At 37.6% G+C, this 23214-nt stretch overlaps 1 protein-coding gene across 1 annotated transcript in view; it reads left to right on the top strand.

Annotated features, from left to right (window-relative positions):
- The first annotated feature begins 3999 nt into the window (after nt 1–3999).
- Brms1l (BRMS1 like transcriptional repressor) overlaps nt 4000–23214 on the top strand; it is a 36697-nt gene continuing 17482 nt past the window's right edge. The window contains exons 1-4 of the mRNA XM_020175512.2: nt 4000–4287; nt 7915–8005; nt 14108–14235; nt 17134–17213. Coding sequence (XP_020031101.2) covers nt 4146–4287; nt 7915–8005; nt 14108–14235; nt 17134–17213 — 441 coding nt within the window. The 5' untranslated portion in view covers nt 4000–4145. The remainder of the gene's footprint in view (nt 4288–7914; nt 8006–14107; nt 14236–17133; nt 17214–23214) is intronic.

The following is a 23214-nucleotide window of genomic DNA, read 5'->3' as shown; positions in this document are numbered from 1 at the left end:
AATTGAGAATTTGACCAATAGGAGTTTTAATATTTCCTTTCTACCCCACAGGATACAGTCCCTGGATACACAATGCCCCACTCTGGAGACCAGTGTCCTGGAGAAATTGTCAAATATGGCCTAAAACATCTATATGCCAATGTTCATCAAGACAACTATTTTTAATGGTGACAAAACTGAAAGCAAAGTAAATGCCTATTAACAGGCACATGGATAATATTCATTCAGTGGAATATATTTAATCAATAAAGTGTGTTAGAACAGGTAAAAACTGGATTAGAGTTACATGTATCACGATGGGTAAGTCTCAAAAACACTGGTGAGGAAAAAGTTAACTTGCAGCATGATACGTAGTATATGAGATCATTTTAAAATATAAGAACTTGAAAACATACTAAACAGTACTTATTACTTATGGATAGCACATACACAAAAATAGAATGTGCATGTGTGTGTAATCAAAAGCATAAGAATCAGGAAAACGCCTACCTTGCAAAGAGAAGGGGAGAATTGGGGTCAAGGAGGGACTGAAGCTAATATGGTAAAATGCCAAGATTTGATGATGCCTAGGGGCAGGCTTTGTGTCAGATCATATTCTGAATACTTTTCTGTTGTTTACATTATTATGTAATATTAAAATATTCAATACAATAGATTAGAAAAACTATACCCCCAAAAGGTATAGTAGTAATACTAGAAGAAAAATGCCAAAATCATTTTATGTGTACTTGGTGCCAGAGTAAATTCACTAGGGAATGGAGTGGTGTAGGGTCACCTACATGAATACTAAAATGATCAAGAATTATGATAGGCATAACTGTTAGAGAATGACACTGAGCCAAGAGTACAATCTTCAAAAAATATAGAGAGAGCCTGGAGGTATATATAGATGACAGCCATGATAGAGATACTGTATGGTATATCCTGATGACAAACTGAAGTGACATAGGGAGGGAGGGGTGAGGACAAGGAGTACACCAAACTCCAAGACAAGACTGAGTCAGTAGAGGGGTACAGAAGAAGGAGATTGATGTTTCCTTTAGAATAAGAAAGTTGAAGGGACACCTCAGAACTTTTGCTAATGCAACCATGAGTTCCAGAGAGTTCTCAACAAATGTGTAAATATGAATGGTTTAATAAAAAGGGGGTTTAAAATGTATCTAGTGCTTATGTAAGCCCTATGTAAAATATAAAGTGCTATGTAAACATAAAATTGAGGAAATTTCATTTGGCTTTTACAGTTTTCCTTATATTAATTTGTATTTTATATATTGACAATATTCATTTCTAAACTTTCCCCCCTGTGGATCATCTTACAGTTTCTATACATCTTTTCTAAAATTTGGTTGGGGGAAGGGAAGAGAAACTTCTCACTTAGGCAAAATACAATCATGTTACTTGTTGCACAATCTATTATTTTGTTTAGCTTAAACACAAATTTGAGGAAAATTCCTTAAGAGTTGGAAGAATTTAAAGATGACATTATGCAAACTTTTTGTTTTACAACTGACCAGAGATGATATATTTTGCCAAATTGCATCAGCAGGTTAGTAGAAGAATTAGGGCTTGACTGCATGCCTCCTCCTCTCTAACTTCTGTATTTCTTTGAATAGCAGAAACAGAAAGCACCCACTAGAGGTGGGTGTGCACTAGCATACAAGCTCTGATGTCAGACTACCCAAGTTTAAATCTTAGATCTGTTAAGTAATAGCTGTGAGACTTTGGCCAAGTAATCTGACTTTTCCTTGCCTTGGTTTCCTCATCGTAAATGGAAGACATAATAACCTCACAGAGTTGTTATGAGGATTAAATGAGTTAACTCACTTAAGTGCGTAACCATTCTTGGCACATAAAGAGGAAACAAAAATTGAAGTGATCATTGTTATCCAGCACACATTCTTCTAGTTGCTGAGATACCAACGATTCATAGAAGTCATGGATTTTTAACTCACAGCCGTTTTTGTTTGATCTGGAGTTTATGAAACAAAAACAAAAGCCTCACTTGAGATAATGTTTACAATTCTGGGTATTTCATACAGAGATATACATTTGTAGTTTCCCTTGGAAATTGGAGGGTCTGACATTCTTAGGCCAAAGTTCTCTGGTCATAACATCCGATTGGTACTACCAACAAAGTAGTTTCCCCTTTAGTCCCTGCTACTGACATGAAGTTTCCATCTTTTAACTTCACCTGCCTATTGCTTGCCTTTGTATTTGCATCATGGACTAAGACAATAACTGCTTTCAAGAAACTCACAATCCCATAGGCGACATGTCTTTGTTAAACAGTTCACAATACAGTGTGACAGAAGCGACTACAAAGTTGCCAAACACAGAGTATAGCAGTAGCCTGGTAGAACACAAGCATGTCCTGAATAGAACGGGTGCTGGTGGTGATGGATGTTGTCAAGAAAAGATCTTTGGAAAAAGAAAAGGAGAGGATGGGGCTTGCAGAACAAATAGAATGTGCAAAGACATTGAAGCAGGAAACAGATATGTGTTTAACAACTATGAAGAGTTCTGTTTTGTAGAATTTTATAGTGTGAAGGGAAGAAATAGGTTCATGCTAAATAGTGAAAGTTTCCTAATTTGGATTATACTTGGAGGTAGCTCTTGTAACATTTTGCAACATTAAATCTGACTTTAACGCAGTTATACCTGGATGTGGTTACCATCCTCCAGCAAACGTCTTTGGACCTCATGTTGAGAAATGCTGTACAGTGCATAATATTCTATGGAATATCTTTCAGTAGGAAATTAATTACTCCTATCTTCATGACTGGTAGAATAAGATTTAGCAGAACACATTGGCTCACATCTGAAATCTCAGCTACTTGGAAGGTGGAGGTAGGAGGATCAGTTGGAGGCCAGTGTCGGGTTTGGCTGTTGGTGGGGGTAAGTTATTAAGACCCTACCTCAAAGAACAAGCCAAGGATGGTGGTGCGTGCCTGCAATCCCAGTTACTTGGGAGGCAGAGGTAGGAGGATTGTAGTACCAGGAAAGCCCTCAGCAAAAGTGGCGTACCCTATCTGAAAAATAACTAAAGCAAAAAGACTGGGGGTGTAGCTCAAGTGGTTGAGCACTTGCTTGCTCACAACCTACTGAGCTCAAACCCCAGAATTGCCAGAAAATACTGTTATCTGCAAAATGGGAATAATGACACCTACCTCGGGGATCTTAAACTGAGAGATTAAACTCAGAGAACCCATGCGTTTACCAAGATATCCGATACAAAGTAAACTAATGAGTTATTATGACGCTTATTGAATCTTCCTTCTCTATGTACTCTATGACAAAACATAACCTCTCATTGTCAATTACGTACTTTTCAATGAAAACTGGTGGCATCTTCTGGATGCATTTGTTTAAAAAAAAAAAAAAAAAAGCCCCAAATACCCGATTGAAGATGCCAAGCTAAAACTTCTTTCCTCTCTATATTTTTGGTTGCAAAGGTTTCAAGAACAATTAAAAATTTTTTGTACAATATCTAGAAAGTGCAATTTATTTTTTACATTTCCTATTCGATATAATTGTTTATTAGTGATAATAAAGGTACTACTAAAGTAGAAAAGACTATTCTCCAGGCTCAAAGAGTAGGCAAAGACCCTTTCAAGCAAAAGACCTTTTCACATCTTACAGACAAGTCTTGGGTAGCCAGGGAGGTCAGACAATTGCTTGGCGGGAAAATGAAAAACACAGACCAAATTCGCACAATCTGTTTCTGTTTAGTTTATAAACTGCGTTCGAGGTTGTCAGCTTTTGTGCCTTGTGGGACTTGAAGTCCAGCAGGAAGAAGCCATCCGGGCTGCTGAACCAGGGGAGCCTGCAGACCCTGAAGGGCTGAACGCTAAGAACTACAACTTCCGACAGACACCGGGAGGCCGCGCCGTAATTACAGGCAACCAACCAGGTCCCAGCAGGGCAAGCCCCGCCCCCGGCTCGAAGACGGCCTCCACCAATAGCAGAGCGCCCATCGTAGGGCCTGCCGGTTAGGTTGTGAGGCCCGGGCCGGGGGCGGGGAGGAGCCCAAGGGGTTCAGAGCGAGCTCGGCCGCTGGGTGGGTCGGGGCGTTGGGCGCGCCCTTCGTTGAAGCGGCAGTGGCCGGGCTGGGCGCCGGGACTGGGAGGCGACGACGCGGCTGGAAAATGCCGGTGCATTCCCGAGGGGATAAGAAGGAGACGAATCATCACGATGAGATGGAGGTGGACTACGCCGAAAACGAGGGTAGCAGCTCGGAAGACGAGGACACCGAGAGCTCTTCGGTCTCCGAGGATGGGGATAGCTCAGGTGCGCGACCCAGCTGAGCTGGGCTCCGAGTCACCGCGCCGGGCGCGCGACAGGCCGCTCTCCGCACGCCGGGCAGCTGGGTCCTGCTGGGAGAGCGGGGCGGGGAAAGGGCGGAGGGGCGGGGACTGGCTGCTGGCCTCGGTTTTACCGGGATGGCTCGCGGGCGCTGCTCGGCTCTCGGCGGGTCCTGGAGGACCCGGCGGGGCGCGGCGGGTCTGGGCTTGCCCGGCTCCTGCTCCCCCTGGGATTCGCGCTGGGGACCTTCGGGCCGTGCCCCGGGGCTGCAGATCCAGGTGGGGAATGCCCCACGGCTTGTCTGGAGGACCGACGAAGTGCTCCTTCCCTAAGACCACCGGCCTCTGCTCATCCTTGCCTTTGCAACCCTCACCTCTCGGCGTGGGTGGGCTGTCCCGGCCGAGGGTAGATTTGTGGCAGTCCTTGTCTGACTGAGAAGTCATTAACCTTCGCCTCCAAGTCCGCCTGTCATGGATACTTTGCATCCGTGCCCTTGTGGGGCTAACTTGGGAACTGTCCGGTTTATAGTACGCTGCCTGACGTTTTCAAGACGAGAGAAAGACCAACATCAGGGGTGATTTTCGATCTTCAGAGATTTATAAGTTGGCTGATGTTGGCACCGTTGAAATTCTCTAAATCTGTTCTTCTCTTCAGTCTTTTCTAACTTTGGGCCGTTTCAGGTTTGGGGGTGGGTGGCGGGAGGGGGCTGGGAAGAGGGAAGGCAGATTAATAACACAAATAAAACTTGCAAACTTTTAGAAATGGGTATTCAAAAAGGAATGGAATTCTTGCATCATTTTCGATATAGCCACATGATGAGGAAGAGACTGGCTTCTTTTTTGTCTTGCCCTGTTTTTGGCCTTGTAAAGGGAGGCACTGATGACAGGTCTGTTATCACCACATGCCTTCTTTTCAGGTTTCCCTGTCAGAGCAAATCTCCATGGAAGCATGTAATTTCAATCAATACGTCAGGCATCCCAAAATAAATATTTATGAGAGTCTTCCTTGTGCAGCACCAGGCGCTACTCAGTCTGATGTGTAAATAAATAGTTATGATCTGGTCTCAATTAAAGAGCTGTCATAAGTCACCACTTGATCAAATTGCCAAATAAATGCTTGACTATAAATAATGCTGTAGGAATTCAGAAGCAGAATTATTTTCAGAATTGGGTGCTCAGCAATGGCTAGTTGAAGAAGGTGAGATTACCTTAATTATTTTAAAGAATGAGTAGAATTTGAATTGAAGTGGTAATGGTTGAATGTTTCTATAGAAGAAAGAATATAAGAAAAAGTGCAAAGGCCAGAGCTTTTAGGCTTATTCAAGAGTGAGAAAACCAGTTTGGTTGGAAGACAGACAGATTTAAAGTTAGAAAGGAAAAGGAAGGTGTAGCTTTGAAAGATTTCAAAGAAAGCACAAAATAGGATTGATGAATGCAAGTTTAGGAGTGAAGGTAAGAGGAAATCCCAGATACAAGAAGAATGGTGGTAGAATCAACAGAAGTAGAAAGTAAAATTCTTGAGATGAAGATGGAAGGTAAGTATTTTAGGCATGTTGCTTTTGAGGTGATGGTGGTATGTTTAATAACACCCAACTGACAGATGGAAACATAGTATTGGAACCTGTGTGAGATAAGAATACTTCTGATGTTGCCCTGCCTAGCCATGGAAGTAGGTGAGAGTTCAAAATGGGGAATCTAGAGAACATCTAGACTCTGTATGAATACATTTCTTAGGTCTATAAAGCTGCTGTTTCTTTTTTTTTTTTTGAGACAGAGTCTTGCTGTGTAATCCAGAACAGAAATAAAGAATTTTTATCCTCAATCTTCAATTTTATCTTCAAGTGTTGGTTGCTGCACACCCCCCCCCCCCCCCCCGCATTCTGAGATTTGAACTGAGGGCCTTGTTCTTGCTAGGCAGGCTCTCTACCACTTGAGCCACTCTGCCAGCCCTGTTTTGTGTTGGGTATTTTCAGGATAGGGTCTTTTGACTGTTTGCCTGGGGCTGGCTTCGAACCTCAATTTTCCTGATCTCTGCATAGCTAGAATTGCAGGTATGAGCCACTGGCACCTGCTATTTTTTGTTTTCTTTTTTTTTTTTTTGGTGTACCGGGGCTTGAACTCAGGGTCTTGTGTTTGAGAAGCAGGTGCTCTATAGCTCCAGACCTATGTTTGTGGAGTTTGTTTGTTTTGGTGGGATTGGGGTTTTGAATTCAGGGCTTTGCACTTGCAAAGCAGGCACTCTACTGCTTGAACCACACCTCCAGTCCATTTTGCTTTGGTTATTTTGAAGACAGGGTCTTGGGAACTTTTGCTCCGGCTGACCTCAAACCGATCCTCTTGATCTTAGCCTCCCAAGTAGCTAGCATTACAGACGTGGGCCACTAGCACCTGGCTGTGTTTGAGTTTTTGATGACAACTAGAATCTCACAAAATTTGATCTGCTAAAATTCTCTAATTTTTATGTTGTCTGTTGTGATCTTTTAACTTGTTTTTTTATCCCATCTTAGAAAATAATGAACAATATAGTTTGTGAAGATTGCAATAATAGTTTGAACCAGGAGTCAGTTTTTAAAATTATTTTAAATACATTTTGCAGTTTTGCTTCTTATAAAGTCATTTCTATTCTGCCATATGTTTTGCATGTTAAACTTCTAGTTTTATTGTGCTCAAACCTTGGTACTGAGTAGATCCTAAGGCCACAGAGAAACCTTTACTATCCAGAGAACTTGGGAAGTGAGTCATATTAAGGGACCAAAGTTTTTTTTTTTTTTGTAGTGCTGGGTCTTGAACCCAGGGCCTTAGACAAGCCCAGGGACTGAGTTTTAAATAGCCCTGAACTAAGTTATGAAAAGCCAGAAGTATTTTAAAATTGTTTTAGAAAATTAAAAAAAATCATATGTTTAACTTGCTATATGAAAGTAAGTGAACTTAATTTAACCCTTTCTTGTAATTGGACCTTTATCTGATGAAGATCAAGATGCAGATCAGTTTGTGCTTTAGTTATTCTGATGTGTTCTTTTATGTGATGTAAAAATAGAAATGGAATATAGGCCAGACCTGGTAATTAACAGTTGCTTTACTTACAGGCTTACTTGCTTTTCTCCTCATTTGCTCCTTATTGACTGACAGTAATTTGGGGAGAGGGAACAAATGAGAGCATGAGTAGCAGCCCAGTATACCCTGTGGTAAACGTAACGAGATTAGTTTGCTTTTTTATGTGACTGGCCAATCAGCCATGCCAGCAGTGGTGAAAGAAGAATTCTGATTGTTTTTGAGCAGCATTAACTTTTTAAGGATGCAGTAATTTTTCATGTTAAGTTCTCATGAGTTTGTGGAATACAAGCCCAAAGTGGGCTAATTACTTTATAATTATAGTTTATATTCCCTTAGTATGATTTAAAATTGAGTTACCATAAGAAGGTCTAGAGACTGCTATAATTTTAGATTAACTCTATGGTCGAAACTACTCTGGATAAGTTTATTTTTCCTGAGGCTTAATATAGACCTTACACAGCTAACTTCATATTACAGTGTATTTTCCCATTTGAATTTACTTGAGATATATTTGAAACGAAATTAATTTTATCTTTGATATTTGCCTGTTTATTAGCAGAGATGGATGATGAAGACTGTGAAAGAAGAAGAATGGAATGTTTAGATGAAATGTCCAATCTTGAAAAACAGTTTACGGATCTCAAAGATCAGTAAGTAGTGACTTCAGAAGATCCTTGTCACTAAGTCTCAATTATGTCACATGTATACTAGCATAAGTGCAATTACATTGTTTCAACTGTTTTCCCTTTTGTATTTTATGGGACTGGCTGATCGGATCTGAAAGGCTTCAATTATTGTTTACCTGCTGAAGACCTCATTGACTAAACAGGGTTTGAGGCAGGTTTTTTGGGGGGTGGGGTAGAATATAAGATTTGTATGTGGGTGTTGGTGATTAAAATGTTTTTCATGGATCACTGTACCCTTACTTCTAATCTGTTTTCATTCATTCCTTTGTTTTTGTCTTTTTTTTTTTCTTTTGATATTGGGGCTTGAACTCATGGCCTTACACTTGTTAGGCAGGAGCTCTTCTGGTTGAGCCACTCTGCCAACCTTTTTTTGTGTTGGGTGTTTTTAAGATATGGTCTGGTAAACTATTTCCCAGTGCTGACTTTAACCATGATCCTCCTGATCTCTGCCTCCTGAGTTGCTAGGATTACAGTCCCCATGCCCAGGTCATTCCTTTGTTAAATAATGGGTTAAAGATATCATTTTACCTGAATATTTGTCAGATTCTATGTTTGATTAATTTTATTTGTATTTTACATTGGATACTATGTATATTACATGTTTCACATGTGTTATTTAACTTACTTTTTGCAACAACTCTGTAAGCTTGGATAATAGTCTCATTTCCATTTTACTTGTGAGGAAAACTGATGCTCAGAGAGGTTAGTTGATCACCACAGTTTACTAGAAAGTGAAGCCAGGCTTTTGCCTCCTAGTGTTACTGTTCATTCCACTAAAATCACATTACTTTGGAGGAAATGTGATGGAATAGGAAGAACATAGGTTCTGAACCCAGACTTCTTGTGACTTGAAGGTAATAATGAGGGGGCTGGGGTTCAGCTGAGTGGTGGTGTTTGCCTAGTATGTGGGCGGCCTCAGGTTCTATCCCCACCACCATAAATAAATAAACAACAGCAAAAGTGATAATAATAGTATTCTTATTATCTACTGTGAAGACTGAGGAGTAGTGTGTAAGATTCTTAGCTATTCACCTGGAATGCGGTAGATGTTTATTGGATACAGGTTCCCCCTTCTCCCCTATTCTTTTTTTTTTTTCTTCAATACTGGGAATTGAACTTCAATTGCATTTCATTTATTTGTTTTAAGTGATAATAAGGATTGAACCCAGGGCCTGTGCATGCTAAAGCAAGGACTTTACCTCTGAGGGACACTCCCAGCCTCTTTTTTATTTTGAGCCAGGGTTTTGTTAAGGTACCCAAGTTGGCCTCTAACTTGGCAATGCTTCTGCCTCAACCTCTTTAGTAGCTGTGATGACAGGTGTGCACCATGATGCCCAGCTTGTTTACTTCTTTTTAATGCCAGAATTGCTTAGGTGAGATTGGTACAACCTCTATTTTTTTTTTTTTTTTTTTTGGAGACAGGGTCTCGCTTTGTAGCCCAGACTGATTTGACACTCTCTTCCTGTTTGCTTCCCGATACAGAAATTATAGGCATGAGCCACCATGCCCAGCTAAGGCCCCCGTGATTTGAAAGAACATAGGTGATATACATGCAAGTTAAAAAAACAAAAGCCTCTTAAGGAAGAGCTTTCATGTTGGAACTTGCTGTCATGGACATGGGGCTATGTATTACGGATTATAAACCCAAAAGAAAAACTTCTGAAAATATTGCACCTTAATTTGTTTGGAAGCTGGCTTTTCAGTTTCTAAGTTTTCACAATTTTGTTGGAGGTGTGGCTCAAGGTAGAGCGCCTGCCTAGCAAACACAAAACACTGAGTTCAAACCCCAATAATGCCAAAAAAAAAAAATTGCACATTGAATTTCCATAATTTTGTTGCTTATTCCTTTTACTTTCCCTACAGAAGCCAAAATTAAGACATGAAAAGTCATTTAATGTATCTGGAATTAACAGACTAAAATGGGAAAGATTTGCATGCCATATTAATCCTACTGTTTATGCCATTTCTCCTCTTAACTATTATTGCTGTTAGAGGTGAACATGTAGGTATTGTTCCATGCTAGTTCAATAAATTAAGTAATCCAAAAGAATTCAAAATTCAAAATTTTGGCTTGGAAATACATGCTATAAATTTCTTATTTCAAAGATTTGAATAATTACAGCCAGGCTTGGTAGTGCATGTCTGTAATCCCAACACTTGGGAGGCTGAGGCAGGAGGATCAGTCATGAGCTGGAGGCCAGCCTGGGCCACAAAACGAGACCTTATCTCAAAAGTAAACAAACAAATAAAATTTCTAAAAAGTTTGAATCCCCAAAGAATCCATTATTTGGGCAGCATGGAGAGTTCATCTAGGATCCTTCTAGAAAAGTGGAAGCAAATTCGTGTTTTTATATTTTAGCATCAGTACTGAATGAATAATTCTCATGCAGTTAAGATTTACATATTGAGCTTTTAAAATGTATTTTATGGTTATCCAAGAGATGAAAATTACCTAGGAAAGCTGTGCAATTAATTAGTCATTAGGCCTAATTGTGTTCATCTTCGGGCAGACAAGTGCCTTGTTTTTTTGCCTCTCATGGCTTACTGTGACTACCAGCTTGTTCTCCTACCAGCTTTACTCATCTTTGAAAGTATTAAAAGCAGATTTAACAAGAGTTTTTCTCAAGTAATTGACTTCTAGAAATATATTTTAGAAAAAAAGTCAAGTTTTTATATAAGGTTTATAATCATCTTATTGCCCTAATTGCTTTATTTTTATCTCATTGTACTTTATCTTTGTAAGATGTCTTAAATTCTCTTGAGAAGAGGTGGGAAAGTCATAATCAAATTCTCCTGCTTCTCCTGTTCTAGCACCACAGGGCACTATATCATTCCCTACATAAGGCAGAAAACCCATCATTTGCAGTTTCTAGAATGGTGGAAGGTGAGTTCTTCACCTCCTTGAAAAGATGGATTTATACCATCTAGTTTCCTATTCATTTTAATACAACATTCATCAAGCATTAATTGAGCTTCTACTCTGTAAATAATACTATGATTGCTGCTGAAGACTCATGTTTCTTGCCTTTAGTGGTTTTATGCTTGAATTCTGAGGTCATAGAAATTATACTGATTTTTACAGGTCTATTCTAAAAGATTAGTTGATAGAATAATATTACTCCATTTGTCCTCTTCATTCAAAATGCTAGTTCACAAATTCAAGACACACTATCAGTATTTATAGATTTGATTATTGTATATGCTTCGATTATTATATAATGATTATTTTTATGTTCTTCATCAAAATTTTATTGTTTTGTCTTAAATTGTGTCATAATTAAAAAAATAAGTTATCACTTTATACTTTTCTGACTTTGTACATTTATCTTTGTATCTTGAGTTCAGAAAAATCGAACCCAGACATGATAATGTATTATTTTGTCAGCAACCTCTATAAATAATACTATAATTGCTACCAAGGGACCACAAACACAGAAAAGGAATATTTACTGCTACTTGCCTTACCCCTTAAGAATCATCATATAAAATCTCTTACGTTAATTATAATGACCAACCATAGGTAATTGGTATTGGCTGTATTAATTGTATGGGTTTATATTTGCAAGGTGGAAGGGCAGAATTTAATATGAAAGCCAGATGCTATCATGTTTTCACAAGCCAACTGCTAGTTCACCAATACCTACAATATAATCAGTGAGCTTTTTTGGAAGTCACTACATGCCATCCTTCAGATGTATCATGACATCTTTTTTGTCTATAATAAAAGTAGTAAAAGAGCTGGGTGCTGGTGGCTCATGCCTATAATCCTAGCTACTCAGGAGGCAGAAAGCAGGAGGATCATGGTTCCAGGCCAGCCCTGGCAAATAGTTCTCGAGATCCTATCTTGAAAAAAACCCATCAGAAAAAAGCGCTAGTGGAGTGGCTCAAGGTGTAGGCCCTGAGTTCAAACCCCAGTACTGCAAAAAAAAAAGAAAAAGTAGTAAATGGATAAAAATGAATTTGCAAAATGATCTTCAATTGTTAATCTACTTTGAATTTTTAGAATATCCTTTAAATGCCACTAAATAAGGGTTAGTACGGTCTTTCACAAAGGGTGATGTAACACTTACTGTTGAAAAGAATTAGTAGGATTTCCTTTTAAAAAGAACCTGGTCTTGTAGTAGTATTGCCAAAAATAAACACTCAGTTGTCTCACCTCATATACTTAGTCTTTGATGATCACAGCATTGTGTCAGCTGGCAAACTTTTTTTTTCCTTCAGTTGTTGGGGATTGAACCTAGGAACTAGTCTATGCTAGACAGGTGCTCTATAACTGAGCTACATTTCCAGCCCCAAATTAAAGTTCTTGTGAGTGAACTCACAAATAGAAACATCAGGGACCCCTTAAACCCCAGTTTTCATTTCATTTCTTTCTTTCTTTTTTTTTTTTTTGTCAAACTGGGGTTTGAACTCAAGGCTTTGAGCTTGCAAAGCAGGTGCTCCACTGCTTGAGCCACACCTCCAGTCTATTTTGTTCTGGTTATTTTGGAAATAGGACTGGTGAACTATTTGCCCACACTGGCCTCAAAATGCAGTTCTCTCTATCTCAGCCTTGCATGTAGCTAGGATCACAGGCAAGAGCCACTGGCACCTGGGTCATTTAAAAATTTTTTTTTTTTATTTTTTGGTAGTTCTGGGGTTTTGAACTCAGGTGTTTTGCCACCTTAGCCATGCCTCCAGCTGTTTTTGCTTTAGTTACTTTTGGACTAGGTCTTCCCTCTCCCTGCCCCCACAGCTGGCCCAGACTGCAATCCTCCTATTTAAGCTTCCCACCTAGCTGAGATGTCAGGTGTGTGCTACCACGCTCAGCTTTTTATTGGTTGAGATGAGGATCTTATGAACTTTTTTTGCCTGGACTGGACTCAAACTGTGAGCCTCCTGATCTCTGCCTCCTGAGTGCTAGGATTACAGGTGTGAACCACCATGCCTAGTTTTCATTTCTTCATCCACTGAGTAACTCATTTTGTTATAGCTTCTTCATTTTTAGTTGAGGCAAACTGGGTATATCAGGTTACAGTTACATTCTGTAGCCATTGGGTTTACCTTCATCTCTCTACTTCTTTTTTGTTCTCAAAAAAATTAAGTAGGAGCGGGAAATGGTGGTGCACACTGTAATCCTAATACTCCAGAAGCTGGAGGAAGGAGGATTGCAAGTTTGAGGCCAACCTGTACTAGTGAGACCTGTCTCAATACTGCCCCCCCCCCCAAATTAAATCAACCAAATACTGTATTGACTCCTTTTCAGGTAAGGTGGCAAAAAGCCAGGAAATAATTCGTTTTGACATTAGTAATGTCTAATCTGAACTATCCAAAAAAATGATTTCCTTATTTCTTTTAAACTCAGCATTTAAATGATTTTTTCTCTTAGAATTGATTTATTCTTCAGTTAAAACAAAAATAAAGCCAGGTGCCAATGGGCATGTCTGTAATCCTAGCTACTTGGAGGCAGAGATCAGGAGGATTGAGGTTCCAAGCCAATATAGGCAAATAGTTCTAGAGATTCTAGTTCGAAAATATCCAACACAAAGAAGAGCTGGCGGAGTGGCTTAAGATGTAAAGCACTTGTCTAGCAAGTGTGAGGCCCTGAGTTCAAATTCAGTTCAAAAGAAAAAAAACAAAGAAAACCCAGTAACATAAAAATAAATGAAAGCAAAAATAAAAATTGAAAGTACCAGTTGTTTTTTGGTTTTGTTTTTGAGATGGGGTCTCTCTGTGTTGCACAGACTGGTCTTAAACATCTAGGTTCAGGCTATCTTTCTGCCTCACCCTCCACAGTAGCCTGGACTACTGGTATAAGCCTCTGGGCCTGGTTTTCAATTATTTTTGTATTATGAATTAACCATTAAAGAATGATACTGATTAAAAAAATGATAGACTGATATCTAGGATGATATGCATAAAGTCAAATAATGTAATTGAGTTTTCCACTTGTGATCAAGGCAAAATTACGTTTGATAGGTTATTAGAATATGAGTGCTGTTAGGAAAAAATAATGTGAACAAATGACAAATTATTAGCCTTTTGTTGGGATTTTTAAATTAACATCTTAATTTTTGCTTTGTTAAGACTTTATAAAGAACGATTAAGTCAGGTGGATGCAAAACTACAAGAAGTCATCGCTGGAAAAGCACCAGAATATTTGGAACCACTGGCAACTTTACAAGAAAATATGCAAATACGAACAAAAGTAGCAGGTGGGAGAGTGAAACGTTTTCCATATAGATTATATAGCATTAAAAGATGTTTATCAAGTGCTTATGGTTGATGGGGTTACAAATATATTTGCACTGTTAATGGGATTATAAATATACTTACATATTTATATTGCATTATAATGTGTTTATATTCACTGTCAGTCAGCCTAGTAATTTATCAAAGCCTCTTGCTTTTCTCTGTTGCTATAAGAAATTTAAAAACAATAACAAATTCTCCAGTTGCTCACTATGTTGTTGAAAAGATATTTCCATATGTGGCGAAACAATTACAAGCTGTGATACTTTCGTTAAGAGATAATGTACTGGGTTGGAGGCGTGGCTCGAGTCTTAGAGCACTTGCCTAGCAAGCACAAAGCCCCAAGTTTGAACCCCAGTACTGACAAAAAAAGAGAGAGCGACAATGTTACTATCACAGTTTAATTTCCTGTTAGGTTAAAGTTTAGGTACTGTTGATATTTTCCCGTGTGAATAAAAAGTATTTTTATTGATTGTAAGAGATGGAGTCTTACTTTGTTGCCTAGGCTGCTGTACTTCTTGGCTGAAGCCCTCTTCTTGACAGTGAATTTTTCTTTAATTTATGAAAACATTTAAAAATGTTTGATAAAGGTAGAACAGAACAGTGAATTAGCTTTCAACCAGATAATTTAATGACCCTTTTTTAATTTGGTAAGTTGGGTTACTTATTTGTGACTATGAGTAGATTAAGATGTCCTATATTTATTTATAACTGGGATCCAACCTCTGACGTGTCCTAGCACTCATAATCAAGGGATATATCTATTTAATGATCACTTGGGATTTTTCATAGTTGAACTAAAAAAACGTAACTTTAAACAATAGTGATGCTGATTGTCTTTCTTTTTTGGGACACTTACTGATCTTCATGTACCTGTAAAGTAATACCTAATTCATTGTTGATAAGGAGTTCTTTCTAAAGTACTAAACTTACCTTAAACCATATTAAGATTATTAACCTGCTATCTTTGAATATTGACTTAGCTTAAACTTGAAAGTAAGAAAATGTCCCTAATTTTCTTTGATGTTCTTTTAGATGAAATGAATAATCAGGAAATATTTCTCTTTTTTATTATAAATTTTTTATTAGGTTATATTCGTTATGGGGGGATTTGTAGTGACAATTCTGATTAGACTTGTACATTATTTACATTGCTCCCATTGTCTCTTCTCTCTCAGCTCCCTCCCCACCCCACTTAAAGCAATTGCAAAAGGTTTTTTAGTTCTGTTATATTTAGGTGTATGAATTCCATCAACCATATACTGACACCTTAATCTTCTTTCTTTACCCTCCCCCTCAGGAAATATTTCTTGAGTGTATTACTGGATTTTCTACTCTTTGGTCTCCTTACTTACTGATTTTATAAACAGTATAGCCTGTGTTGCTAATGGCATAGTTCTAGGTATCTGTCCCCGCTTTTACTGTACAAAGAGAGATGATTATATTTCTGGGGCTACCTGTGACATAGTTTCATATGTACATGTAGTCTTCTTTGCTTGCCATTTTTGTGGTAGCATATTTGCATGGCCATATTGCCTATTTTATACTATTGTCTTGATGCCTCTAAAATGCTCTTGGCATTTGTCCTATAGGTAAAGCCCTGTTGAGAGTACTCTGAACATCATAGATTTTGTTCTATCTATTTATACATTTAATCGTTTTGGAAGCTTTGGATTCTGAAAATAAATAATAGTTTTTAAATAGTGTTTTGTTTTATTTTGAGTTCTCCAAACTACATGTGGATTACTATTTATTAAAGAGGGAGTGGAAGGGATGGGGCACAAATATTAGTATGTAACATCCAAAATAAACTGAATCTGGGATTTCTGAAAAAAAAAAAACTCTTGGAGCCGGGCGCCTGTAGCTCATGCCTGTAATCCTAGCTACTCAGGAGGCAGAGATCAGTAGGATCAAGGTTTGAAGCCAGCCTGGGCAAATGGTTCACGAGACCCTATCTTGAAAAACCCTATCACAAAAAATTAGGCTGGTGGAGTGGCTCAAGGTGTAGGCCCTGAGTTCAAGCCCCAGTACCGCAAAAAAAGAAAAAGAAATCTCTTGGTTACAATTGGCCAGCCACTTTCTCCCTCAACGACACAGGGACCTATGGGTACCATTGGGTTCTCACAAGTCTTTCAAAGGAACTTTTCCTTGAAGCCTTCCAAATTGCTGTATAAGGTGGGTTTAAAACCCTTGATGACTGGGGGCTATGATGGTTCAAAGGGTGCTTCCAGAGTTGCAGGGCCAGGAGGTGACATGTTTGGAGCAACAGTGGTAGGAGAAAACTCAGATGCTAAGCTTTGCTTCCTCAAAATAGTGGTTTTCATGGGGTGTAGTATCAGTTATTACTTTCAGTGTATATGAATAGGGCTGGGGGCATGTATCAAGTGGCAGAACACCTGCCCAGCAAATGTGAGGCCCTGAGTTCAAACCCTAGTGCTGCAGGAAAAAAAAAAAAAGAAAGTATGTGAATATATATGAATTATGAAACCAGAGTTTATTTTTTCTCTGTTTGTATTATAAGAAACCTGAGGGATTGTTTTTCACAGGAAGAGGATTTTATTTATCATTTTGATCATTCTCTGTTAGACATTTAGGAGTATTTTTGAGAAGAATAAAGGAAGAACAAAAATTAGAAGTGTAGTTTCTTTGTAGCTCTTCAGCTCTTAGCTTCTAGTCTTCACTGCTATGTATTTTAATTGAACCTCTCTGTTTTTAGTTTTTAAAGATAAAGTTAGAATCACTTGTCAATTTCTTACTGATTCATCTTATAAACTATGGTGAAGACGAAAGAATTCCTGTAGCAAAGTGATAATGAAACTCTTTATTGCTAACGTAATCAGAGTAATTGTGTTTGGTTGCAGGAATCTATAGAGAGCTCTGCTTAGAATCTGTAAAGAACAAATATGAATGTGAAATTCAAGCTTCTCGCCAGCATTGTGAGGTAATTGCATCTCTTCAAGCCTTTTCTGAGTGTAGTAGTCTAAAAAAAGCAAATAAATAAGTAAAACAAAATCACATAGTACTTAGCTGATCACTTGTGTGTGAGTTTAAAAAAATATAGTGGAAGCTGTATTAGAAAAAGTACACAAAGCAGTGTAGAAGAGAGATAATTTTAGAGTTTTACAACTGTTACTTTAGAAAAACTGTAATGAACATGCCATCTGGCATCCCTGACATTATGAGTATAAATTTAGTATGATATGAGAAGTCAGTCTAAAAATGCATATTGAATGGTACAATTAGAATGTTGGGGTATAGAATTAATTTTTGATCATCTAGATCTATGTCCACGTTAGGGCAGCATTCTCTTTAAGAAAAAAATAGGTATATTTTTCTATATGTACTGTTTATTTTGAATAGTGTTTAAAAATAGTGCTAGTTTTACAAAGTGCTTACTTTTCATAAAACCTAGACAAAATCATAATAGTCTTGGGCAAGTAAGAGGACAAGTTCGATAGTGACTCTTGTTTCCATTTAATACACCATATGCTAAGAGGTAGGTAGGGATAAAAGTGATAGAGCCTGTTACTTTATTTTGTTTTGTTTTAAGATAGGGTCTCACTATGTTGTCCAGAATCACCTGGAACTTGCTATGTAACCCAGAATGAACTTGCTCTCAAGACCCACCTCCTGACTGCTGGGTGTGTGCCACCATGCCTGTCTTATTTTTGATTACTAATGAGATGAATATCTTTTTGTTGTTTACTGGGATTTCCTTTCCTAAGTAAGGCTTGTTTGTATCTTTGGTGTTGGACTCTTGCTTGCTCTTTTCCTCATTGACTATAGAAGTTCTTTGTGTATTTTGGATAAAAAGGCTTTGCTGCTTACATACTTTGCAAATATTTTTACCCAAGCAGTGGGGTCTTTTCACTCTTTGATGATTTGAAGCACAAAAGTTTTATATTTTAATGCAGTTAAAGTTATCATCTTTCCCTCATTGCATGTGCATCTTACTGTCTTCTCTATTTAGGTCAAAGATATATTTTTCCTTTAAAAATGAAAGCTTACTTTTAACATTTAGATTACTAAACTACCTTTTATTTTATTTTTTCCCCGTATCCTATTGGATTTATTTTTTGTTATTGTTTTTGGTGGGGTTGAGGTTTGAATTCAGGGCTTTGTGCTTGCAAAGAAGGCTCTCTACTACTTGAACCACACCTCCAGTCCGTTTTGGAGATACTCTCATGAACTGTTTGTCTGGGCTGGCCTCAAACTGTGATCCTTCAGATTTTAGCCTCCTAAGTAGTTAGGATTACAGGTGTGAGCCACTGGCACTCAGTTCCATTGGAGCTGTTTCTTTACTAGCACCACAAAATCTTTTATACAGCTTTTAGACTAATATATGTTGATAAATCAATAACTTGTTACTCTTACCTTGCTCTTTTTCTTCTTAGAATTGTTACTGTAATTCTTTCAAGTAACAACTTTTTAAATTACTTTTTGTATTGTGTGGAATTTTGTGTATTGATAGTATATCTAATAATTCTACCTACCTGTCTTAATTCTAATAATTTTATTACAGATTCCTTAGATTTTCTGTATTGTTAGCAATGATATTTTATTTAATGGCAGTTTGTTTCTTGTGTTCTGATCTTCCTTATTTGTTCTGCTTGCCTTAATAGCACTAATAGACCTCCAGTACAACATGAAATGTAGAACTAGAAAGCAGATGTCATTGTCAATTTCCTGATCTTAAGGAAATGCTTCTAACAGCTTTCCAATAAGTTGATATTTTCTTTTGAGTTTTAGTAAACACTTTTTATCAAGTTAAGGAAATTTCTTCTTATTTATTTTCTTCTAAGAATTTTTTCATGAATAGTTAGTAGAATTTATTAAAACCTTTATCTGCATCTGTTGGATTAGTCATGTTTTTTTGCTCTTGATATATTAATATCATATATATTATTAATATATTTCCTAATGTTAAACAGTATTTGGTTCCTGGACTGACTCATTCTCTTCTGCACTGCCAGAATCACATTGCTAATACTTTATTTAGAAATTTCATTTCTGTGTTTACAAAGGAGATTTAATTATCAGTTCTCAAAGTGACTTTGGTTTGATTTCAAGATTCATAAAATGAATTAGGAGTAATTCATATTTTCCCTTCCATAGAAGTATATATTTGAAATTATAGTGCTTGATACACTTGTCTTTATGATAGGGTTTTTTGTTTGTTTGTTTGTTTTTGTTTTTTGTGATCCTGGGGATTGCACTTGGAGCCCCACACTATACAGATATGCTGCCACTTGAACTACTCTGCCAGCCTCATGGTGCACATTTTTAATAGTCTCACACTCATGGAAAAGTTGTGAGAAATAGCAAAAACTCTAGTTGGTGAACTGTTTGAGGATGAGTTCACAATATGACCACCATTACACCCCGAATTCTATAATGTATATTTTAAACAAACAAGGAACATTCTCTGACATAACAGGGTTGAGTTGTCAAAACTAGAAAATTTGCATTGCTATGTTGCCATCATCTAAGCCTCAGACTCCACTCAAGTGTTAGTGGTTGTCTCAGTAGCTCCTGTAGAGCAAAGAGATCTCATTCAGAATCACATGTTGTCTTTGTCATTGGGGCTAGTTGTCTCTGTGAGAGAGAGAGAGAGAGAGTGTGTGTGTGTGTGTTTTGGGGATCAAACCCAGAGCCTCGAGCATAATACGAAAGCACTGTGCTGTTGAGCCACCTCCCCATCCTGTTACGACTTTTTAGTCTCCTCCTTCAGTGTGGAATAATTCCTCATTTTCAGTGTGGAATAATTCTCAGTCTCTCCTTAATTTTCAAAATCTTTGAATTTTTTTTTTTTAATGGTGTTGTAGGTTGAACCCAGGGCCTGGTATATGCTAGGCAAAGTGCTGTACTTCTGAGCCACACTCCTAGCCCTGATTTTGAGTTTTTGAAAAATTCAGATCAGTTACATTATAGAATTGCTCAGTTTTGGGTTGGTCTGCTATTTTCTCATAATCAGATTCAGGCTTTGCATCTTTGGCAAAAATAGCAAAGCAGTGACTCTGTGTTCTTATTGAATTCTATCAGGTATTACATCATTTTGATATTGGTGATATTACTTTGGTCACTTTATCTAAGTGGTATTTTCCAGATTTCTTCAGTTAAATTTAACTTTTCCCATGTGATAAATAAATATTTTGAGAATTACATTGAAACTGTGCAAACATCTTGTTCATCAAAACACTTCCTATTTATTTATTTATTTACTCATTTATTTATTTATAACTATGAACTCATTGTTTCCTTAGTCATTTTTTGGTCCATTACTTTCAGTTAACGAGGGAAATATGTCAAAATTTCTCTCTGTGATGGTGGGTCTGTTATTATCTCTTTGTATTATTATTTCTTCTTTTCCTCCTCTTCCCCCTCCCCCCTTTTTTAGTTCTCTTTATTTCCTACAATAAAAAATTTCTCATACTATTCTCTTCAAAACAGTAAAGTCAGGTAGGAGATACATAACTCAGTAGTAGAGTGTTTGCCCAGCATGCATACAGCCCTGGGGTTCCATTCAGGACGGTGCAGAAGTAAAAATGCCAAGTCATTCATCATTTGAGACTTTGAGCCTGAAGGCACTAATGAAACACCTATGATGTATATCCACAGTCTGTTTTCTGTGGTCAGAAAGGACAGCACCGAGATCTTGTGATTCCAGGAATTGAACATTGTGGATACTAGGCAGGCACTCTACCCTTGAGCTACATCCCCAGGTCTTGGTTTTTTGAGACAGGGCCTTGCTATGTAGCCTAGGATACCTTGAACTTACAATCCTCCTGTGTCAGTTTCCCAAGTGTTGGGGTTACAGCAGGTGCCACCATCCCCAGCTTTTCTTTTTAGTAGTTAATTTTTTTTATTTTTAAATTAACAAATGAAAAATTCTATACATTTATAATATATAACATGATATTCTGATATGTATTCATTGTGAAATGATTAAATCAAGTTAATTAACATATCCATCACCTTACATATTAATCATTTTTTCTGAAGAGAACATTTAAAATCTACTCTCAGTGATTTTCACATATACAGTACATTGTTATTAACTGTAATCACCGTGCTGTACAGTACATCTGCAGAACTTGTTCCTCCTGTCTAACTTTCACCCTTTGACCAACATTTCCCAGTCTCCTTCCTACTCCCAGTTCCTGGTGACTATCATTCTATTCTCTGCTTCTATGAGTTTAATTTTCTTTAGAGTCCACATAGAAGTGAGGTTGTACAGCATTTATTTTTCTATACCTGGCTTGTTTAACTTAGCATAAGGTCTTCTAGGTTCATCTATGTTGTCACAAATGACAAAATTTTGTTCTTTTTAAAGGCTGAATAATATTCTATTATGTATATATCTACCACATTTTCTTTATCCGTTCATTCATTGATTGACACTTAGGTTAATTCTGTATCTTAGGCATTGTGAATAATGCTACATGGGAGTACATTCAACTTTTCAGGCAGGTATTCCACCACTGAAGCCATGGTCTCAGCCCTGCTAACTTTTTTTTTCTTTCAGCTTCTTTTTAAAAATTTTATTAGTGTATAATAGCTGTATAGGGGGATTTGACATTGTGACATTTACATATGTGCTCAGAATATATCTTACATTTATCCCCTTCATCTTTCTCCTTCATTCCCCCTCCTCCTTCATAGAACATTTTCAACAAGTTTCATTGTTCTCTTTTCATATGTGAATATAAAATAAAGCCACTACATTCACCCTTCCTCACCTTTTCCCTAAGCCTTCTGCCCTCCCATTGGTACCCACCCCTCTTCAGGATTTACCTTCTTGTCCTTCAATTTTTTAAAAAACATTTTTGTTAATATATGATGGTTATATGGGGGTTTTGTTGTGACATTTCCATATATACATGTATTATATCCCTAATTGGTTCATCCCCTCCATTATTCTCCCTCCTACCCCATTCCTTTTCTTAAGGTGACTTCAGCAGGTTTCAATGCTCCATATTCATTCTTGTATAGAAAATGCTTCAACCATACTCACCCTCCTTTACTCTCTTCATTTACTCCCCCTCCCACTAATGCCCTCCCCTTAACATGACCTGTTTTACATTCCTGTCCTTCATTGTGTAGGTGTCTGTTCGTTTTCAGTGGGGAAGTTGCCTTGATATTTTCCCTGTAAATGTATTGTGCTTAATGATTTAAGTCTAACCTCCTCCACTGCACTTCCTCACCTTTTCCCCCATCCTGTGTTGTTCAGTAGTTTTCAGTGTGTTTTGTTGTGTCTCATTTCTACACATATGTGATGTATTTCATTATTATTCATTCTCTGTCATTCTTTCTTCTTTTTCTACTCCCTTAGTCTCCTCTAACAGTCCCACTTTGGAAACATGTTCTATATATACTTGTATGTACATATGATTTTGTATTTGTATTGGATCTATCTTCCATATATGAGAGAAAACATGTGGCCTTTGTCTTTTTGAACCTGGCTAACTTCACTTAAGATGATGTTCTTCAGTTTCATCCATTTACCTGTGAAGGACCAAATTTCATTCTTCCTCATAACTTAATACAATTCTATTGTCTATAAATACCACATCTTATTAATCTGTTCTTCAGTTGTAGGCCAGTCCTGTTCCCTAATGATGGGCCATTCTTGTATTAAGAGATGTGATTTGAAAATGTTTTCTCCATTCTGTATGTTGCCTTTTCATTCTACTTTGTTTCCTTTGCTGTGCAGAAGCCTTTTCCTTTTAGTAGTACTGCTTGTCTATTTTTGTTGTTGTTGCCTGTGCTTTGGGGGTTGTATCTAAAAGAATCATTGTCTTGACAAATGTCATGAAGCTTATCCCCTATATTTTCTTCTATGATTTTTACAATTTTAGTTCTTATGTTTAAGTCTTTAATCTATTTGAGTTGATTTTTGTGCATAGTATCAGATAAGGGTCCAGTTTCATTCTTGTGTGTGT

The sequence above is a fragment of the Castor canadensis genome, chromosome 3, assembly GCF_047511655.1.
Source record: "Castor canadensis chromosome 3, mCasCan1.hap1v2, whole genome shotgun sequence".
NCBI lineage: Eukaryota > Metazoa > Chordata > Mammalia > Rodentia > Castoridae > Castor > Castor canadensis.
The sequence above is the reverse complement of the archived record's forward strand: the minus strand, read 5'-3'. Positions and strand labels throughout refer to the sequence as shown.